Source organism: Taeniopygia guttata, chromosome 9 (assembly GCF_048771995.1).
Source record: "Taeniopygia guttata chromosome 9, bTaeGut7.mat, whole genome shotgun sequence".
NCBI classification, from domain to species: domain Eukaryota; kingdom Metazoa; phylum Chordata; class Aves; order Passeriformes; family Estrildidae; genus Taeniopygia; species Taeniopygia guttata.
In genome coordinates this window covers 13,713,759-13,731,280 of record NC_133034.1, presented here as the reverse complement: position 1 = coordinate 13,731,280, position 17,522 = coordinate 13,713,759, and the positions used below count along the sequence as shown (strand labels likewise).

At 36.3% G+C, this 17,522-nt stretch overlaps 1 protein-coding gene across 22 annotated transcripts in view; it reads left to right on the top strand.

Moving 5' to 3' along the window:
* DLG1 (discs large MAGUK scaffold protein 1) overlaps positions 1-17,522 on the top strand; it is a 142,136-nt gene that overhangs the window by 103,104 nt on the left and 21,510 nt on the right. For 21 of the 22 annotated variants that reach the window (XM_041718157.2, XM_041718155.2, XM_041718153.2 and 18 more), the window contains 4 exons: positions 1,562-1,688; positions 3,399-3,555; positions 4,662-4,764; positions 12,889-13,003. In XM_041718157.2, coding sequence (XP_041574091.1) covers positions 1,562-1,688; positions 3,399-3,555; positions 4,662-4,764; positions 12,889-13,003 — 502 coding nt within the window. Of the gene's footprint in view, positions 1-1,561; positions 1,689-3,398; positions 3,556-4,661; positions 4,765-12,064; positions 12,183-12,888; positions 13,004-17,522 lie in introns of those variants that run through there. The other variant, XM_072933284.1, reaches the window with a different exon arrangement.

Sequence of the window (17,522 nt, the reverse complement as noted above, 5' to 3'; positions counted from 1 at the left end):
TGCTAAAATTCCAGTGTGACTAAAAAATCGCCAAGTTTTGAAATTGACAGTTCGATGTCCGAATCTCTTACATCTCTAGTGCATAGAAGCTATGTGTTGTACTGGGACAGACAGAAGGAAGTGAGATCTATAAAATCCTTGCAGGGAGTGTGAGGATGGAGGTGCAATGTGTGTGTTACTGCTGTTCCAAAACACTGTATTAGGAATTCCACATGTTGAACAGCTCCTAATTTTTGGGGAATTCTCTAATGTGAGTGCTTCTGTTGATCATTTGGTTTTAGCAAAAGCAGCATTCTCTTTGCTTTAGACTTCATGAAGCCAAGCAACGTGAGGGAGCTTCCTTCTGCCTTTGTTACAGAAGGGCACCAAGTACCTCTTGCACTTCAGTTCTGAATTTTGCTGAAACCCCTTGTGTATTCAGAATTATGATTTCCAGAAGTTCTACACAGTCTCATGCAGCTGAGGGCCGGTGTGTCTGAATAGCACAATTCCTTTATCAGCCAGTGCTTTTGAACTGCTGAAGCTGTTAATGGTGGATTTTAATGCTTGCTGAAATGTTGGCAGTGTTGACCTGATGCATATGATGCCATGTGAAGAATTTACTGTGCACAGGTTTACTAGGAATCTAGAACAATACAGGCACAATCCAGCCCAGACTGGGTGGTTTGGAGAATATATATATATATATATATATATATATATATATATATATAAATAGCAAATATATCATGCGTATATATCAAGAATACTATTGGTAAGTTTGTATTGTGGTCCAAACTTTTTGAGAATGGCTTAAAAAGGAAAAAAACAAAAAGAGAATGTGCAGATTGCTTCATCAACCTGTGTCATTTATGTTCAGTTAAAGAGCTTTGGGTTTAGTATAAATACTCAAAGGTCAGCTACCCCATCAGATACAGCAAGCAAGGGCCAAGTGTCTGGCAGCTTTAATAATACCGAATCTGTGAAGAGTCCCCACCCTTCATATTTAAGCCTCAAAATTTGAAGCACATACGCCAGGAAAACAACATTTCCAATTGTAGTACATGCTTTGTAATAGCAAACAGTGGGTATGACTGTGTCGTAATGAGCACTTAAAATTGATGTACCCAACTTAGAAATATCATGCTCCTTAATTATTTATTGGAACAATTCTCCTGGTGTTGTAAAATATTTTCCATCAATCGGAATCATTAAGATGCTAAATTTCTTCTGGTATTTGGGTTGTGGTTCAGTTAAAACTTTGCTTCAGTCAAGTTAAAGACAGCTTTAAAACAGACAAATCTCCAGACTGTTCCTATGGGCTTCAACTATCCACAGTAACTATTTAAAAAAAGTTTTATTTGAGACACAATGAAACTGAAAACTTTGCTTACGGACTTAGTGAGGAGACTGGGGAATGTACAAACTTAACATACTATTTTAGAACTGTGATATTTATAATATATGATTCCAACTGCTATAGTTTGTTTTTAAAAGAGGTCACTCCTTTGTTTCATTTTCTCCAGCTCTTTTTTGGTATTATCTTAATGTCTTTTATTGTTTTCCTTCCTCTTCTGTGAAGCTTATTCTCAGCCAGTGGATAACCATATCAGTCCATCTGCCTACCTGGGCCAGTCCCTGCCCCCAGCATCACCAGGGCGATATTCACCAGTTCCCAAGGGAATGCTTGGGGATGATGAGATCACCAGGTAATGAACAACCAAAGCTCCAAAATGTGTTAGTGGGCAAAATACTAGACAATGCTATATTTTATTTCAAGAAATAGATGTTAGTTTTTTTAACTCTTGCAAACATTATTGTAAGGATAAAACTATGTATATTGATATGTGTATATATACACATGCACACTTTATTTATTGGTCCAAGAATGGCATTAAAAGCAGAAAGCCCTGGAAATGCTGCGTGTGTTGACAGAGATTTTTAGGATGGTACACTGAGCAGACCAGAGATTTCCTTATTTTGAAGCAAGCAGTGTTTGGGCCCTCCCTGCCCCCACAGACCAGGGTTTGTTTTGATGGATTCTAAATCCAGAAAGGCTGGAGAGCTCTTAATCCTTTCCCATTAACAGACCTTTCATTCCTTCACTGATTCAGTAGATTGTATTAATCTTTGGTTCATCATTGGTGATAAAGGGAAGCTCTTGTAATTTTGTTGCCCTTCTCTTCTGCAAGTATAGGGATGTTACACTGCACTTTCTGTATGCTGTTGCTGAATTCTGTCACACCATCATCTGATATGGCTAATGTCACTCAGATTCCGAGGCAGGGTCCACCCAGGATTGAAACCTAAGTGAAATAATAAACTGGAGAATTGATTTTAGTGTAGTGGAAGGTAGGATATGTCTTTGTACTGATTTTTAACTTAGGGTTAGGTAGACATATAAGCGAAGCTGATTATGTGCTGTTGATATCATTATGGTTTCATTGCTTTCCTTTAAAATTACTGTAAAAGGCTGTTTTTAAATTTCTTTTAAAATGCAAGGCCTATTCAGAAAATGTTTATATTTTCTTTAAATTACCTTCTCATATTACACTCTCTCCATCCCAAAAAGGAGTTTATAAATTAAGTGTTATTTTAAAAGGTACTGCATCTTTCGCTTTTCTCTTCTGTTCTGTTTTTGTTAATGTATTGATGTGATCTAGAGCAATATGTATAGAGATTTTCACAGTGTAATTTATTTGAAATAGAATAGCACTCTGAATAGATTAATATAATAGTTGATGAAGGTGAAATTTAAGAATTTGAACGTAAGATAATTTAATAGCTAGTGCAAAAATTGAGTGATTTTTAAAGATTGGACTAGATGATACTTTTTGTTTTGGAAAAAAACCAGCTTCTTACTTTATCCTGTAAATTAATAATTAATGCCTCCAAATACTTAATGTCCATTAATTGTTCTTTAGTGCTCTCTAGTGATTTTTGAAATGCAGTGCACAGTTCATCTGCTTTATTAGAAATGTCTTTTTCTGAGATCATTTATGCTTTGCTTCTATTAAATCGAGTAGCAGATAATAGATTTTTAGAAGGAGTCTTTCTGCATTCAAATTTGACTGGCTTTATCAATATTTTTTCTTTCCTCCCCTCATTCAAGTTAAGAGGGGATCCTATGAAAAGAGTACAACAACTTGGTTTAGTTTAACTTCTTCAATTGCAGTTGCTTTGCTAAAATTGAAAATTGTATCTGAGATTGTCACAACCTACGCTGATGTTCTTGAACAGTATGGAAAATATTAAGTAATGACATTTAGTGCTGAATACAATTGTAGATTCTATTTGTTCAGTTCACCTAACAATAGGGAAGGGATTGTTTTGCTTTGTCTAGAAGCTTTTCTAATTGTTTATTTTACTTTTACTCATATCTAGTGACCAAGATTTCATATTCTTTTCTTTTCATTCAGGGAGCCTAGAAAGGTTGTCTTGCATCGAGGATCAACAGGTCTTGGTTTCAACATTGTTGGAGGAGAAGATGGAGAAGGAATTTTCATCTCTTTCATCCTTGCAGGAGGGCCAGCTGACCTGAGTGGAGAGCTTAGGAAAGGAGATCGTATCATTTCTGTAGGATTTTTTGTTTCTTTTATTTGAACAGCAACAAAATCTTCCCCTCCCTGCATATTAATACCAATTAATAATATACAAAAATATTATTAATTGAGCTAAATTTGAGATAGCGGAACAAATGCCAATATATTTCCAAACTACCTTTGTGGACTTTAGTCTACCACAGTTTCTCATCTATAACCTGATTAAAATAGCACTTCCCTCTCTGAGACATCCAGTGAAGACATTAACTTACCTTAGTCTCATAACTGAGGGCTGTGTGTGTCTCAACTGAAAGAATACAGGTTTTAGAAATAACCCTTCTAATGAGATGGAGAATCTTGGCTGCAGTGTCTAAAACTGGGTCTTTACTTCCTGGAGTAGCTGCTGAACCTCCTGTTAGTCTTAAAAAGATCCATCTCATACCTTTCTAAGAGCTTTTTCTATATTAGTATTGAAGGTCATAAATATTTGGTGTGTTTCTTTGTGAAATTACTTATTTTATGGAGAATAATATATTTGGGCAATTACATTGTATTTTGGGAGTTATTTAAGAGGAATATATCCTGTTAGCAGCTGTTACTAAAACTGATACTAAAGCACATCTTTATTTTAGTTTGAACTATGAAAACTGATCTTGGTCTAAAATGTGGAAATGTGGAACACATATTTCTGGTTTTTTTTTGTTTTGGTTTTTTTTTTTTTTTTTGTGATGCTATTCTTAAATCTGCTTCATTGAAAACAATGCCAGATTCACAGAGGATGTTGCCTGTCACTGGGTGTGGTAACAGCATGGTCTGTAGGCATTATTTGCCTAAGAAAGTCCCTGAAACATCACAAGAAGTACCATTCTCTGTTTCTCCTTAAAAAGAAAAAAAACACTCTTAAGAAGAAAATTGACCATTCACTGAGTGATATACTGTGATAATCTCAGTAATTCTTAAGAGGGGTATAAGAGAGGATTTTATTGACTTTTGATTTCAAGAACAATACTGGGAACAGCGAAAATACGCATGACATGGAAACTAGTTTGTATCCCGTTAATTTTTTTCCACAGGTGTGTGTTCTGTGGTGATAAACACAAGCATTAATTTTGATAAAGGGCTTTTTTGTACTATTTGTAGGTAAATGGAGTAGATCTAAAAGCAGCAACCCATGAACAGGCAGCAGCAGCCCTGAAGAACGCAGGCCAAGCTGTGACTATTGTAGCTCAGTACCGGCCAGAAGGTAAGGGCTGCTTTACAGCTTCAGGTTCTCTTGTACAACTTGAAACTCAGAGAAAGATAATCTACAGTGTCCTTCCACCAAACACCTCTTCTGAAACAAATAATGTAATAGGTGTTGTCACATATACGTTAGCATAATTGCAAGGGACCAGATTGGAATATTTGGAAGTGTTGCTGCCATGGCTTGCTACATTTCTTCCTTATACCATTACAGAATTTCTGTTTCTCCAGTAAATATTGCTAGTGTCATAACATGAAAAATGTGTGTGTGTGTCTGTTTTTGTAATTATCCTCATTTTTTGCTTCTGCCACTTGGAAACAGGTTGACAAGTATTAAAATATTCATAAAGTTTTTGTTCCTTATTGGTGTTTCTCAAATGTCTTCATAAAGATGGAGAGCATCAGTTATAACTGCTTGTATTGCATATGTATTTTATTTATATTTATGAATCCAGCAGGATTTTGTAAAAGATGCTGACAGCTAGGACAGATCAAGGAGATTCTAGACATCCATCAGGGTTGATTATAACTGAGTAAAGAGATTCAATATGATAGGAGCATTTGGAAGACACTTGGGACTGGCTCACTTCACTCCCTGTTATTGTATATGACAGTTTGTCTCTTCATAGATGTGGTGGGGAATGCTAATTTATGGTTTTACATCCTATCATATTTTCAATTTTCCCATCATAAATTTCCCATTTGTCTTTCTCTTCCTGTTTTTGGAAAAAGAGGATTTTTTGCAAGCAGTTCTCTCATATAAAGCCTGAGTAAGACTATAGGAAAATGGATCACTGGAAAACACTTTTCATGCAAAGGCTTGAATTTTCCTTATCTCTCTCTTCAAATCCATGGTAACTAAACTCCTAATTACTGGGTTTAGGGTAAACTATTATGACTGATTGAAATTAATTTTATTGAATTTGGGCTCAAATTACGTAACCGCTGACTTTTCTTTCCCTTAAATCTCCACAATGTTCCTTGGTTATGGAATTGAGTGAAAACAGATGTAATTACATTCTTTAAAATGTCTTTCTGGGCATTCCTTTAGTTTCCAGGAGGGATGCCTTACAAAGTTTTTCTACTCCACTGAATTAAATTTCAGCAACTTGCCAGCACTCCTTGGGACAGAAAAAAGCCAAATGTAGAATGTGAGTGTGTTGTGCTGTTTACAGAAGTGGCTCAGGCATCAGGCACCCCCACAGCTGTACTCAGTTGACCTCAGGCTTTCTCCTTGTAGACTCCAGGCTTTATCTTGCAACTTGCCAGGAGCTAATGTTGGAAACTGGTCACCTGTTGGGTTGTGCTGGTGCATCCTTCTGTGCTACGCAGATGCTGTGGGTGTCATACAGAGTCTCCCTAGTTGGACACATCAGTAGATTTGGACCTGTTGGAGCTGGATGCTGCAGAGAGATCTGTAGCAGGAGATAAGCAAGAGTTAGTGAAACAGGAATTATCCTATAAAAATGTGATTGGGAAGTCAGGATGTTGTTCTCATTTTCATCTTTATTTAGAAGCTTTTCCTTACTCCCTTGCTTGTACTACAAATTTCTACCTCCTTTCAAGACATCACTCATGAATAAAAAGGGATTTTGCTTTGCTGTGAATTCAACTGGAAAAGAAATACTGTGACCTGGAGCAGTTTCAAAGCAAGAAATGTTGCTTCAGTACACAAAAGTGTTTAGACAAGCCATTTTAATTCAGTGGCTTTTGATCCATTTAATTTTCGTGTTGCTCCCTGGCTCTGCAGACACCTCAGTGCCACACTGCTGTGTCTCCGAGTTTCCTGCAGAGCTAGGATGGCAAGGGAGAATTGTAATGTTGGTGCAGAGGAATGAGAGGAAGCAGTAAGCAATTTGGATATATGAGTATCTCCTGGGTGTGGGCATTCACAATGGTCAGCATTATGGTTTTGCTGCACAGCAGGAATACAGGAACCTGAGGCTTGAAGGGAATGTAGTGAGGGGAGGAGCAGCAAGGGGGAAGTATAGGACTGCAGAGGCTTCCAGTTCTGGGAGGGCTCTGTGTTTCACATTGATAGCCATTGTTACATTCATGCAAATGAAAAGGTCATCTGAAATGTAATAATAATGTTGCCTCACAGTTCAGAATTTCTGAAAGGCTATGTTTTGCCATTCCAAAAAGGTATGAGGTGCCAGTGGGCTGCTATTCCTGTATTATAGTTTGAGTGCATTTAAGTGTTTAAGAATAATAGAATAGCCAAACAAATATATTAAAAATATGAAAATATATTTGATTGAAATTGGGTAGAAAATAATTTAGTGGGTTAAGCTTTCTGTTGTAGTTATACTCTGCTAGATCAGAACTGAGCTGTATTAAGGATGTGGATAACATTAACTGCAGTTATGTAAACTGTGAAGCCTGCTCTTGGAGGGCCTTGAAGAAGGCAGCAGGCCAAGTCTGTTGGCATCAGCAGTCATTCACTGGTCACCTCATCTTTCCCCAGAGCAGGGCAAAATTCAAATAAGCCTGTCATGAGAGAAAAGGGTACTAGCCTTTTCTATTTCCCAAGGGTACACCTGAGATACCAAAAATAAAATTATAATTTATTTTCTGAAAGTGGTAAGATGTTTAAGTGATCAGATTAGCTCCATGTTCTTAGGTGATCTGGTGGATCAGTGTAAGATTAGGAGAAGGTGGAATCAAAACATCAAAGTATTTTTGTAAAGCATCTGCTTCTGAACCTACATTGTTCATATAGATAGTTAACACACATTCTTTTTATTAATCTTTTCAATTTTATTAATGGAAACTGTGTTTTCTTCATTCTCTCTTATCTTTAAAACAAATTATTCAAAAGAAAAAAAAAGAGGAAACACACAAGTTTTGTTAAGAGTTCTCTGCTCAATGGCTATTGTGTAGCTGATTTTTCTATTTACAATGCTACTTTTATGTACTGTTTTCTAATGGAATTCAAAAGAGAATAAGATCTGGGAAATGGTGCCATTTTTGTATGTATAAGCTAAGATTGTTTTGTGAGCATTAGTCTTGAAATATATTGTACATCTTCTGTCTGCAAAAGTCTAGCTGGGGTAGCATGAAGCCAGTAATGCTTGTACAAAACTTAATTTTCTGTAATTGTTTTTTATCAAGGCTGAACTTCCCCTGCGTTCTAGATGAGGACATGGATTTTCTTAAATAAAGGTTGTTCAAAAGATCAGTGCATCCTGATTTCATAAAACTAAAAACTCTTTTAAAAAATACTTTAAAAGAGGTTTGCCTTGTTTTTGGGTATGTGGTCCCTGGTTTTCCAGGTTTCTGTTCTTGCTTGTTTTGTACCTGGTTCTACTCATTTGCAAGTAATCTAGATTAGTCAATTAGAGTATTTTCAAAACTGGACCCATTAAGATTAGAAGAAGGGTTTTGCTATATATAGCCCTGATAGACACTATAAGGCTGCTTACACATGTTTTAATCCTTTAAAACCTCACTCCTACTCAGAATTGCTTGTGAATACTTGCTAAGCCTTCAGCAACATTTTTAGTGGATTCACCTTAGCAGGGACTGGACTTAGTCTCTTTGAGTTTTCCAGGATGTGTGGGAAGTGTTCTTAACTAAATACAAATGAAGTTTTTATAATATTTTGAAATTCCTTGGTCTTTCAAGTGATTAAAGAGATACAATCTCATTAAACATTAGAGTGTATGAAAGTCACCAACAGCATGTGGAATTCATTTGGGTCTGTCCCAGGCAATGTTCTTATCAAATGACAAGCATTGCAGCAAAATACATCCTCAAAAATGATTTATGATATTTTTATTGTGGTCCATACATTTTAAAATAAAGATGGAAGATCAGTACAGGATCAGTGTGGTGGTGGCCATCTTAACTACCAGACTCCCTTCCTCTCTTTGGAGGCACCATGAAAAGGAAAATTAAATATTCTGAGAGTTGAAAAAAGAATATAAATCAGTAGTTATATAAAATTGTCAGCACAAGAGTCCTGCTTAGACAGATCCAATGGGCCCTCCTAAAGAGGGTTTTCCATAGACAGATGGGAAGAGGGAAGCAAGGGGCATACTTTTTAAATTAAAGTGAACTTTTTCAGCTCTACGTGGGTTGGCTGTATGTAAGAATCTCTGCTGCTCAGCGCGGTGCTGCCATCTGCTCCTGTGTTCACATCCCAGCTTCCTTCAGCCGCTGCTCCTCCTGTGCTCTTTGCTGAATTTCCCATCCCTTGTGCAGCCTTCTGCTTTCCTGACCCATTTGCTAGAATGTGTGCTCCAGAGCAGATGCATTTCCATTGCAGCCGTGTTCTCCTCTTCCCTTGCCTGCACAGACAATTTTTCTGTGTATTTGGGTTTTGTTGCCCACCAAATGGGCAGTCCAGGAGAGTTTCAGTGATCAGAACTCCTTTCTGGAGTTCTGATTTTCTGTTCAAGTAAATATTGACATTGAAAATATTACAGATTTCTAGGTAAAATCACTTTAGGAGCTTGAAATTGGAGTAATCTTCTAGGATTTGCTAATCTTCTTTCCTTTTTGCTAGTTGCTGTGGAATACATGCAGACATGAAATAGAGCAGATTTAGTCTAGTTTTGCACCATCTGCTTATGCAGTGTAAAGTTTCAACTTGAGCCCAGATGTATTCATCCTCTGTTCTTAACAACTGATTATGTATAAACCTGAGTAGGCTTTGCGTTTTTTTCTTTGGTGATGGTGAGGTTCTGTTGGATAAATGCCATGAACTGAAGCAGGACATGCTTTTGCTTCCTTGATCTCACTGTTATATCAGTAGATACTATTCTCTCCCTGTCTCTAAACTTCCTGGAAACTTTGAGAAAATTCTAGTCAAGAAAAGTTGCCCTTATTCTAATGCTCTTATTTTATTGTGTTTCATGGTAGTTTTGCTGCCTTTTATCCTTTACTTGATGTATATCAGCAGCAGCTTTCCTAAAATTCAGATCTTAAAGGTGATTCTGAGTGAAGTTTCATTCCCTGCTGTTGTATATACATCTGTTTTTGGAGCCTGACCAAAGTCTTCCTGAAAGGATTGAGAGGTTGGATTGTGTGGTTTTCTTTTGGTTTTGAATTTTTTTTTGTGTGTGGGTGTCTGTGTTTCTTGTACCATGATAGTTCTTTTAAAAACAGTATTTCAGAATCTCAGTGTTTTGTTGGCTGTGGAAATTGGAAGCATATTTGTAGATAGAGTTCCATTGGCCAGCCTGCTTTATTTGGGTTAAAATAATTCTACGTTTTCATTTAAACAACTTATGCTCTTTCTGTTACCCTGATACCACTACACCAGAAATCAAATGTGTTCCTTCCCTGCCAAGCTATTCATTTCCTGTTGACCAAGAAAGCAGAGTGTCCTTTCCATTGTGTTCACTGTGCCTGTTCCAGCTCCAAATTTTTGGAATGTTGACATGACAAAACTTTCTTTAAAAGTTACATATTTATATGTACATCGTATGATTTTGTCACAGCCAGGTGGAAGTTTGTTGTGCTGTTCACTGTGATTTAGGGGAACAAATATAAAATTTGTCATACACTATATGACAGATAAATATATGGCTATTATGAATAGCATAAGAAAGAAAGGCATTGTAACGAAAATCATTCTCTAGCATTTGTGAGGATCTAGGCATGATAAGCTGAAGGGGAAAGTAAGAGATTGAAGATGCAAAAGACACCTGATATCCAACTCTTCTTAATCACAGAGATAGAAATATAAACTGTCCTAGATAAATTATAACCTCTTGTAGAAAAATTAGCAGAGCTCACACTTTGCTTTATAAAGCTGATATTGAACCAACTCTACTTTGTCAACAGGGCACAGGTGCTGATCCTTTGGGTATTTGACTAACACTGCTTTTCTGATGCTATCAAGAGTCCTGCTGCTGTGTTATTTTCTGTCTCCAGCATTAGTTTCAGTAGCACTATACCTAATACTGAGATTTCTTTTTTTAAAAGCCTTTTAGCTTTTTAAAAAAGCTAAAAAAAAACTTTTTAGCTCCAAACCAAATGAATTCTATTCATCCTGTTTGTCTCAAAACCTTCTGTTAAGAGGAATATAACTCAAATTTTAGCAGGCTCTGCACCAAAAGAGCTCACCAGATTCTGACTGCACAGTGCTTAAGCTTCTCCTAAATATGAAATTTCTTGGCACTCCTTCTTTTTGAACATAAAGCCTTCTCAGTCCCAGCCCATTAGTTTCCTTTTTTTGCTTTATTCATATGGCAGGAGCCTCTGTGGTGAAATTATTCTCCTCCTTACTCCTACAGATGTCCCTGTCACTCATTCAGCACTTACTTCCCAGGAATTCTGATGAGAAAAATTAAATTAGTTCAGGAAGCTGCAAGACAAGCAACCTGCAGATGAAATATAGGATAGAGTTAAGCAATACTGGGAAATAGCCTCCCTGGTAGCTCTCTTATATCTATGTGCTGCATAGGAGGAAGTCTGATTCTTCAATAAAATGACACGATACAGAAAATTGTAATTTTTCCAGTAGCTATTGCAAAGAGCCGCAGATATTTTTAGTATTGAACAGGCTGTAGCACAAGAAAAAACTGGGATTATCTAATCTTTTCCATGCTTACTTGCCTTTCACACAGGGGTGTACAAAAGTCTTATAGGTTTGCAGTTTCTTGGTTACAAATGAGTAAAATTTGTGACTTACCCAAGGGCAGCAGTAGCACAGCAGGACTGGGCTGTTCCCTCACTGCATCTGAGCCCTTCCCCTAAAGAATGCTGCTTTCTAAAAAATGTTGTTTTCTCACATTCCTCTTTGGTTACTGTCCTGTTATCTTACATTCTTTTGTTATTAGTGATAGCATCGGTAGTGGTGGAAATAATGGTTTTGATTCTCTTGTCAAACAACCTCATCGGTTGGATTTAGTGCCGGTAAAGTGTTTGATCTGAATTTTACAAGTAAACAGACACTTGGTGCTGTTTTAAAAACTACTAGTTTTTGCTTATAAAGGACAAAAGTTAGGGTTATTGAAGAGACTGTTCATATTTTCATACTCTGGATAGGGTTAATTATAGATGCTATTGGTGCTCTGCTGCAGAACATACTGTGATAAAACATTCACTTTTTAGATGGCTGTTGAAGGAACCTTAGTTTAGAGATTTTCTCAAGATTTTTTACTTTAGACTCCTTTCTCAGTCTTGCACTTCCTGAATAACGTGGTGCCCACAGGGAGTGAGGGTGCAGCTCAGGAGAGCAGCTCAGTGCCCGGTCCAGCTGCTGCCCGCGGCACACACGCCCTGGCTCTGCCAGTGTTGACTTGTTATAATCTGGCATCACGTGGTCTCCTGGGGAAGGTGGTGGCTGCACAACATTTCCTTTGACTAGGAAGGGTTTACAAGTGGATCTGTTGATCCTGAAGTCCAAACTATTCAGCTGAAGGAAAAACTTACTTGCTCTGAGTTCGTATTTTATGCTGACGGCATGTAAGTACCTCACTTCAGGAGATGTTTGTCCTGAAGAAGCAATTACTATTTTCCTGGCTGCCTTTGTAGCTAAGTCAAATGCTTATAGCATAGTTTTATTAGTACACGGTGCTGCTTAAGAACACAATCCGTTTTTCCTGGATTATCATTGTACATAATTCTGTGGGGGCAGTTTGAATCTCTAATGCTGTTTACAAGTGGATTGAAATTCATGCCAGAATTCTGGATTTTTTTTTTCCTTTCCTGAGCTTTCAGAGGAATATGGTCTTTTTTCAGAAGATGTTTTGCATATTTCCCACTTTGTAGTGTTAAATTCTTTATCTCAATGATATCCAGAGTTTTGAAGTACAGACATTTTTAGTTTCCATTTCTTAACATTTAAAATTTAAAAAACTTAGTTCTTGGTTATAGACATGTATTTCACATGTATGTTCTGAAGCTTCCTTTCTGTCATGGGTTAAAATTTATCTGTAACTGTCTTTTTATTACAATTAAATTGATAATAATTAGTAGAAATTAGTAGAATTTTATCTTAATTTGAAAGAAAATAGTTACTGTGAACTATAGAGTATAATCACAGAATTTTGAAGTATAATATTCTTGTATATTTTCTTTGTCTAATCAAAATATTTCAGTTTTTCTTTCAGTTCAATTGCTGAGTTTGGCAGGAAATTAATTGCCATGCCAAATTCTGTCTTTGTTACAGAATACAGTCGTTTTGAAGCTAAAATCCATGATTTACGGGAGCAGATGATGAACAGTAGCATTAGTTCAGGATCAGGCTCTTTGCGAACCAGCCAGAAGAGATCCCTCTATGTCAGGTAATCATCTTTCTCATAGTATTTGTACTGTGTTTTTCTGCATTCCTTTAGAGTTACTATTTTGGTATTTGTGTTTTTGTACAATTATTTACCAAGTATTAATAAAGGGATACTTCTATGCAAATATAATAAAAATAAAGCCGTACTAGACTGATTAATGCAATATAGCTGAAAAAGCAGTAATATCCCTGAGAACACTATATGAACTTTGAGGAGTGGTGCTATTTGCTTTTTGTCCTTTGATTTGAAAGTAATGATAATTCTTCAGCAAAACCAGATATTTCTTCTTTAAGTCAGTTTATGTGAAGTCTTAAAAATTTAGTTCAATTTGTGTTTTTGTGACAATAGTCTTCATATTCTCCCTTTTTCAGTACTTGACTTCAAATGTATAGTCATCTCTTTCTTAAGGTGTGACAGATTTCGATCTTATTTCCTTCAGCTGACTTTAGTTTTTTTCTTGGCTTTTTTAAGGAACCTTATTTCTCTATCCAATTCAATTTTGTTATGGAATATTTTTCCATGGTAACCAAGAGAGGAAATGCAAAGCAAGTGAACTGAGTATACCTCATTAATTTATTCATATCAAATTAAACATAAAGGAGGCTGAAAGGAAGTGGAAACGTAAGAGCATGAAGCAGATGAGAAAATAGGTGGTTTCACAAGGAAGTTATGGCAGGGTGCAGCTTATTCATGTGTCACTCAACTCCTACATCAGGTATCATGTCCTGATAAAGTATAATGTTTCAAGTATGAAACATGGGTAAAAGGATAGCATTTTTAAAAATAAATTGGTTGTTGAGTTCCCCAAATCAGCTCATCTCTGGATTGAATCAGTAGCCTCTTGGCAGAGGCCAGAATGTTTCAAGCCTTCAAGTAGTTTTGATGTTTGGGTTAAACATGATTTAAAATGTTGTAGGACCTCATGGTTTCCCTCCTAAAAGTAAGCAGGCTCAGGTGCTGTTGACTTTTCCCATCCAAAGCAGATACTGTTTTGTTCATTATGTGTTCTGTCTACTGAGCTATGGGAAGGGAAGCAAGTCATACACCCAGCAGTTCCCTGAGTAATTGTGTTGATACTGAGGCACGTAATGGTCCTTTGTAACTATTTCTGAATGCTTGACACAAATGTAGCTAAATACACTTATGGTTTTTGTTTAGCTTGACTCTAACAGGTATTTTCTGTGTTTTGACCTATTATTTCAGTAGCTGGATTCTGTTTTCTCAGATCTGAGCCTACTTTTTTTTTCTACTTCTGTTTGCCTTAAATATTTGGGGGTCAAAGTTTAAATCTCTAAAAATAAATGCCTTAAATAGTAAGGGTCAATGCATGATCCCACAGTTATCCGTATCTTTGAATTTCCACAGGTAGGTAAGTGTACATTTAGATATTTGGCCAAGATCTTAATTTCCATAATCCCAGGATCTATTGCTTTAGCTCTCATCATATACCTAAGCCCAAACAATTCTAAATGCTTCTGTTTTGCTTGGTTAGCTATAGCTTGATTAGGTTCTAAACTGCTTATGCTCATATTCACACATCTGGTATTTTGACCCACTGACAAGCATTTTATCTTTATGCAGCTTTTATTCTACTGATGGAATTGTTGAGCTTTTGACTTTGCCAGCTGCTGCAGAACTTGCAGCGTTCTCCAGGCCGTTGGCAGAAGCCTTGTGGGGACTGGCTTCATTGAAGGTTTTTGAGGCTCAATAATCAGTGTTGGTATAAGTCAGTACAAATATCCAAAATGCAAAAATTCCACAACAAAAGTACTTTTCTACCCACATCTCTTTACAGAGGGTGCTGCTAGGGCTTTTGGGATCTGCTTGTGGCATCACACCAAGAGCTGCCAAAGACTGGGAGGCAGCTTTATATGCACAGAAAGGGTTCTCATCTGTTCTGTCTTGTCTTTGATGTAATTTTGACCCCATTGAAGTAACTTTTATGAATATTTTCACATATTGCTAGATACTGACAGAACATGTTAGTTACCCACTTTATTTCTTATAATAAGTCACTGGTATAGTCATACTGTATTTTTAATTCAATTCAAAGCAAATTTTAATAACTTCAGATATCTTTTTTCAGTAGTGCTGGGTTTTGGATATGCCTTAAAGGATGCCAGTTATGTAACAAAATGCTGAATTGAATGGTAAATCCACTAGTAAAATGTTTATAGACATTCAATCACAATTGCAGAAAAGCTATTAAAGAAAAATACCCTGAAAAACATCTCTGCTGCTTTCTCAAAAACATGTTAACAAATTAGGAAATAAAATCAGATAAATTATTGTATTCCTGTAAACATGATATCTTTAAGACTAGTCTGCTTGTAAACAGCATTTTTTGGTTTTATGTAATATTAAGGGAAAGGCAATTGTGTTTGCCTGACAATACAATTTAGAGTAAAATGGCAGGTTTTTCTTTGTGATTGTATCTATATCAAAAAATGATGCACAGTGATTTAAGAAACAGCCCTTGGAGGGCAATACAAATACAGCAATCTGGCAGCAGCTGACTCTCCATTTGCACGTCCTACTGTCCCCCCCACACCACGCCCCCTGTCCCCAGCTAATTCAGATGTACTGATGTATCTTCTCTTATTTTGCTTTATATTTCTTCTGGTCTTTGTTCTGAGACAGATTGTCTCATAGTGTTTCTAGGTTTGCATCTGATCTATATCTACGTAGATACATATATGCTCATCTGGAAATTCAAAAAGCACATGTGAGATACCTTCAGGGTATCAAGTTTCTATGATAATACAGTAAATCTGTTCCACATTTAATCTTATAGTCTGTGGCAAGCCTTAGTTTGCAATGTGTGTAGCATTCAAAATCAAAAATTCCATTTACCTTTGTGCATTTTTCTGATCAGCACAATACATTTCAAATTCAAACAATGGTGCTGATTTGTGCTTGAATCACAGCAAAAAAATTATTATGTCTCCGAGCTGAAGAAATGTAACAGTTTTAAAATTACTAAGAAATTTTAACTAAGTCCTTTAGAAAAATAAGATCTGCTATTAGCAGCAGGCTAAGTGTACTTGTCTGCTGTTGAATTGGGCCATCTCTATGGTATTCTCAGAGTTCAAACATTACGTTTGAAACAACTTTCCAAAAAACTCAGAAAAAGAGAACCTCCTTTACAAGCTGACCTTAATTTATTGTGAAGTGGTAAAATTAATTAATATTTAATGAAATTAAACATAGAGCTGCTTTTGCTGCTGGGATTCCTGGTTGCTTTGTTTGTTGAAGAAATGCTTCAGTAGAACTTGGTCAACAGCCTATGACACTGAAAGTAATGAGTGTGGCAGGTAACAAGATACTCTGGAAAATTTTGCACTGTTACACAGCCATTACATTTTTGGCTTTGAAGCATAAACACTCATGAAATATGCAACATAATTTCAGTTTCTCTAGGCTTGTGGATGGAGGAACTGAGTTCCCTTTTTAGTGCTCTTTAGGTCCTGAGTAATACAAAGTGAAATAAAAGAGAGGACTTGGTGCTTTCTCTAGAAAATATTTTTTACGACTTCCCATTTCAATTAAATAGAACTTACCGTAAATACCATAGATCTGCATTCAAAGCAGTAGTTGATCAGGATTAGTAAATTTAAGTTGGTTTTATAACTTAAAATAAGTAAATGTATACATGGCATTTTTAATCTGTAATGAAAGTCTCCATGCAGGAAGTTAATAGAAGCAGTTCATTTTATATTCCAGCTTGTAGATAAATGCATCATCTGGGCTGTGAAGTGAGTTCTTGGTTGGTGATGTGCCAGGCATACAGGAAAAGCCATGATAATCACTTGGAATCAAAAGAAATTTTTGTTAATTCTGTTTGCTTTTGAGGTAGTTTATAGAATCATTAGCAGTTCCTGGTATTCTTATAAGTGTTAGTTGCATAATTTTGTCACTCTTATGTGACATCCTAAATATTTTTATAAAACTATCTTCATCAGCTTTGACTTTTTTGCCCAATAAAATCATTTTCCTTGAAGTGGCTGTACCAGAGAAAATGTGTTTGATGAAACTGCCTTTAATTGTGCAAAACCTGCTCTGTGTAACCATTTATCTAGTTGGCAAAGCACATGTTGGTAATAATGGCTTTATCCATTTCTGCTTCCATTTCACTCCTGAGCATTTTTTCTCATGTAGTCAACATATATGTTAATGCTGTTAGGCCAAGCTCACAGCTTTTATAAATCTATATGCAAACTCAAAAATAGAAGTTAAAAGTGGAGATGGTAGAAATCATTGCTTGAATGCTAACAAGAAATCTCAGGAAATAAATGTCACGATGCATGTAATTAATTCAGTGAAAATCTATACAACTTGAATCTGCATTGAAAGTACATACTGTATTATGTGCAATTTATTTTGAGATATGAAATCATATTTGTCCTGAGTGTTTCTTGAACAAACGTGCAGAATAAATGTGGAGGAATAACTACTTCCTATCTGTATCATTTTCTTACCTGCAATATTTTGGCTATTAAAAAAAAAAAGGTTCTGATTT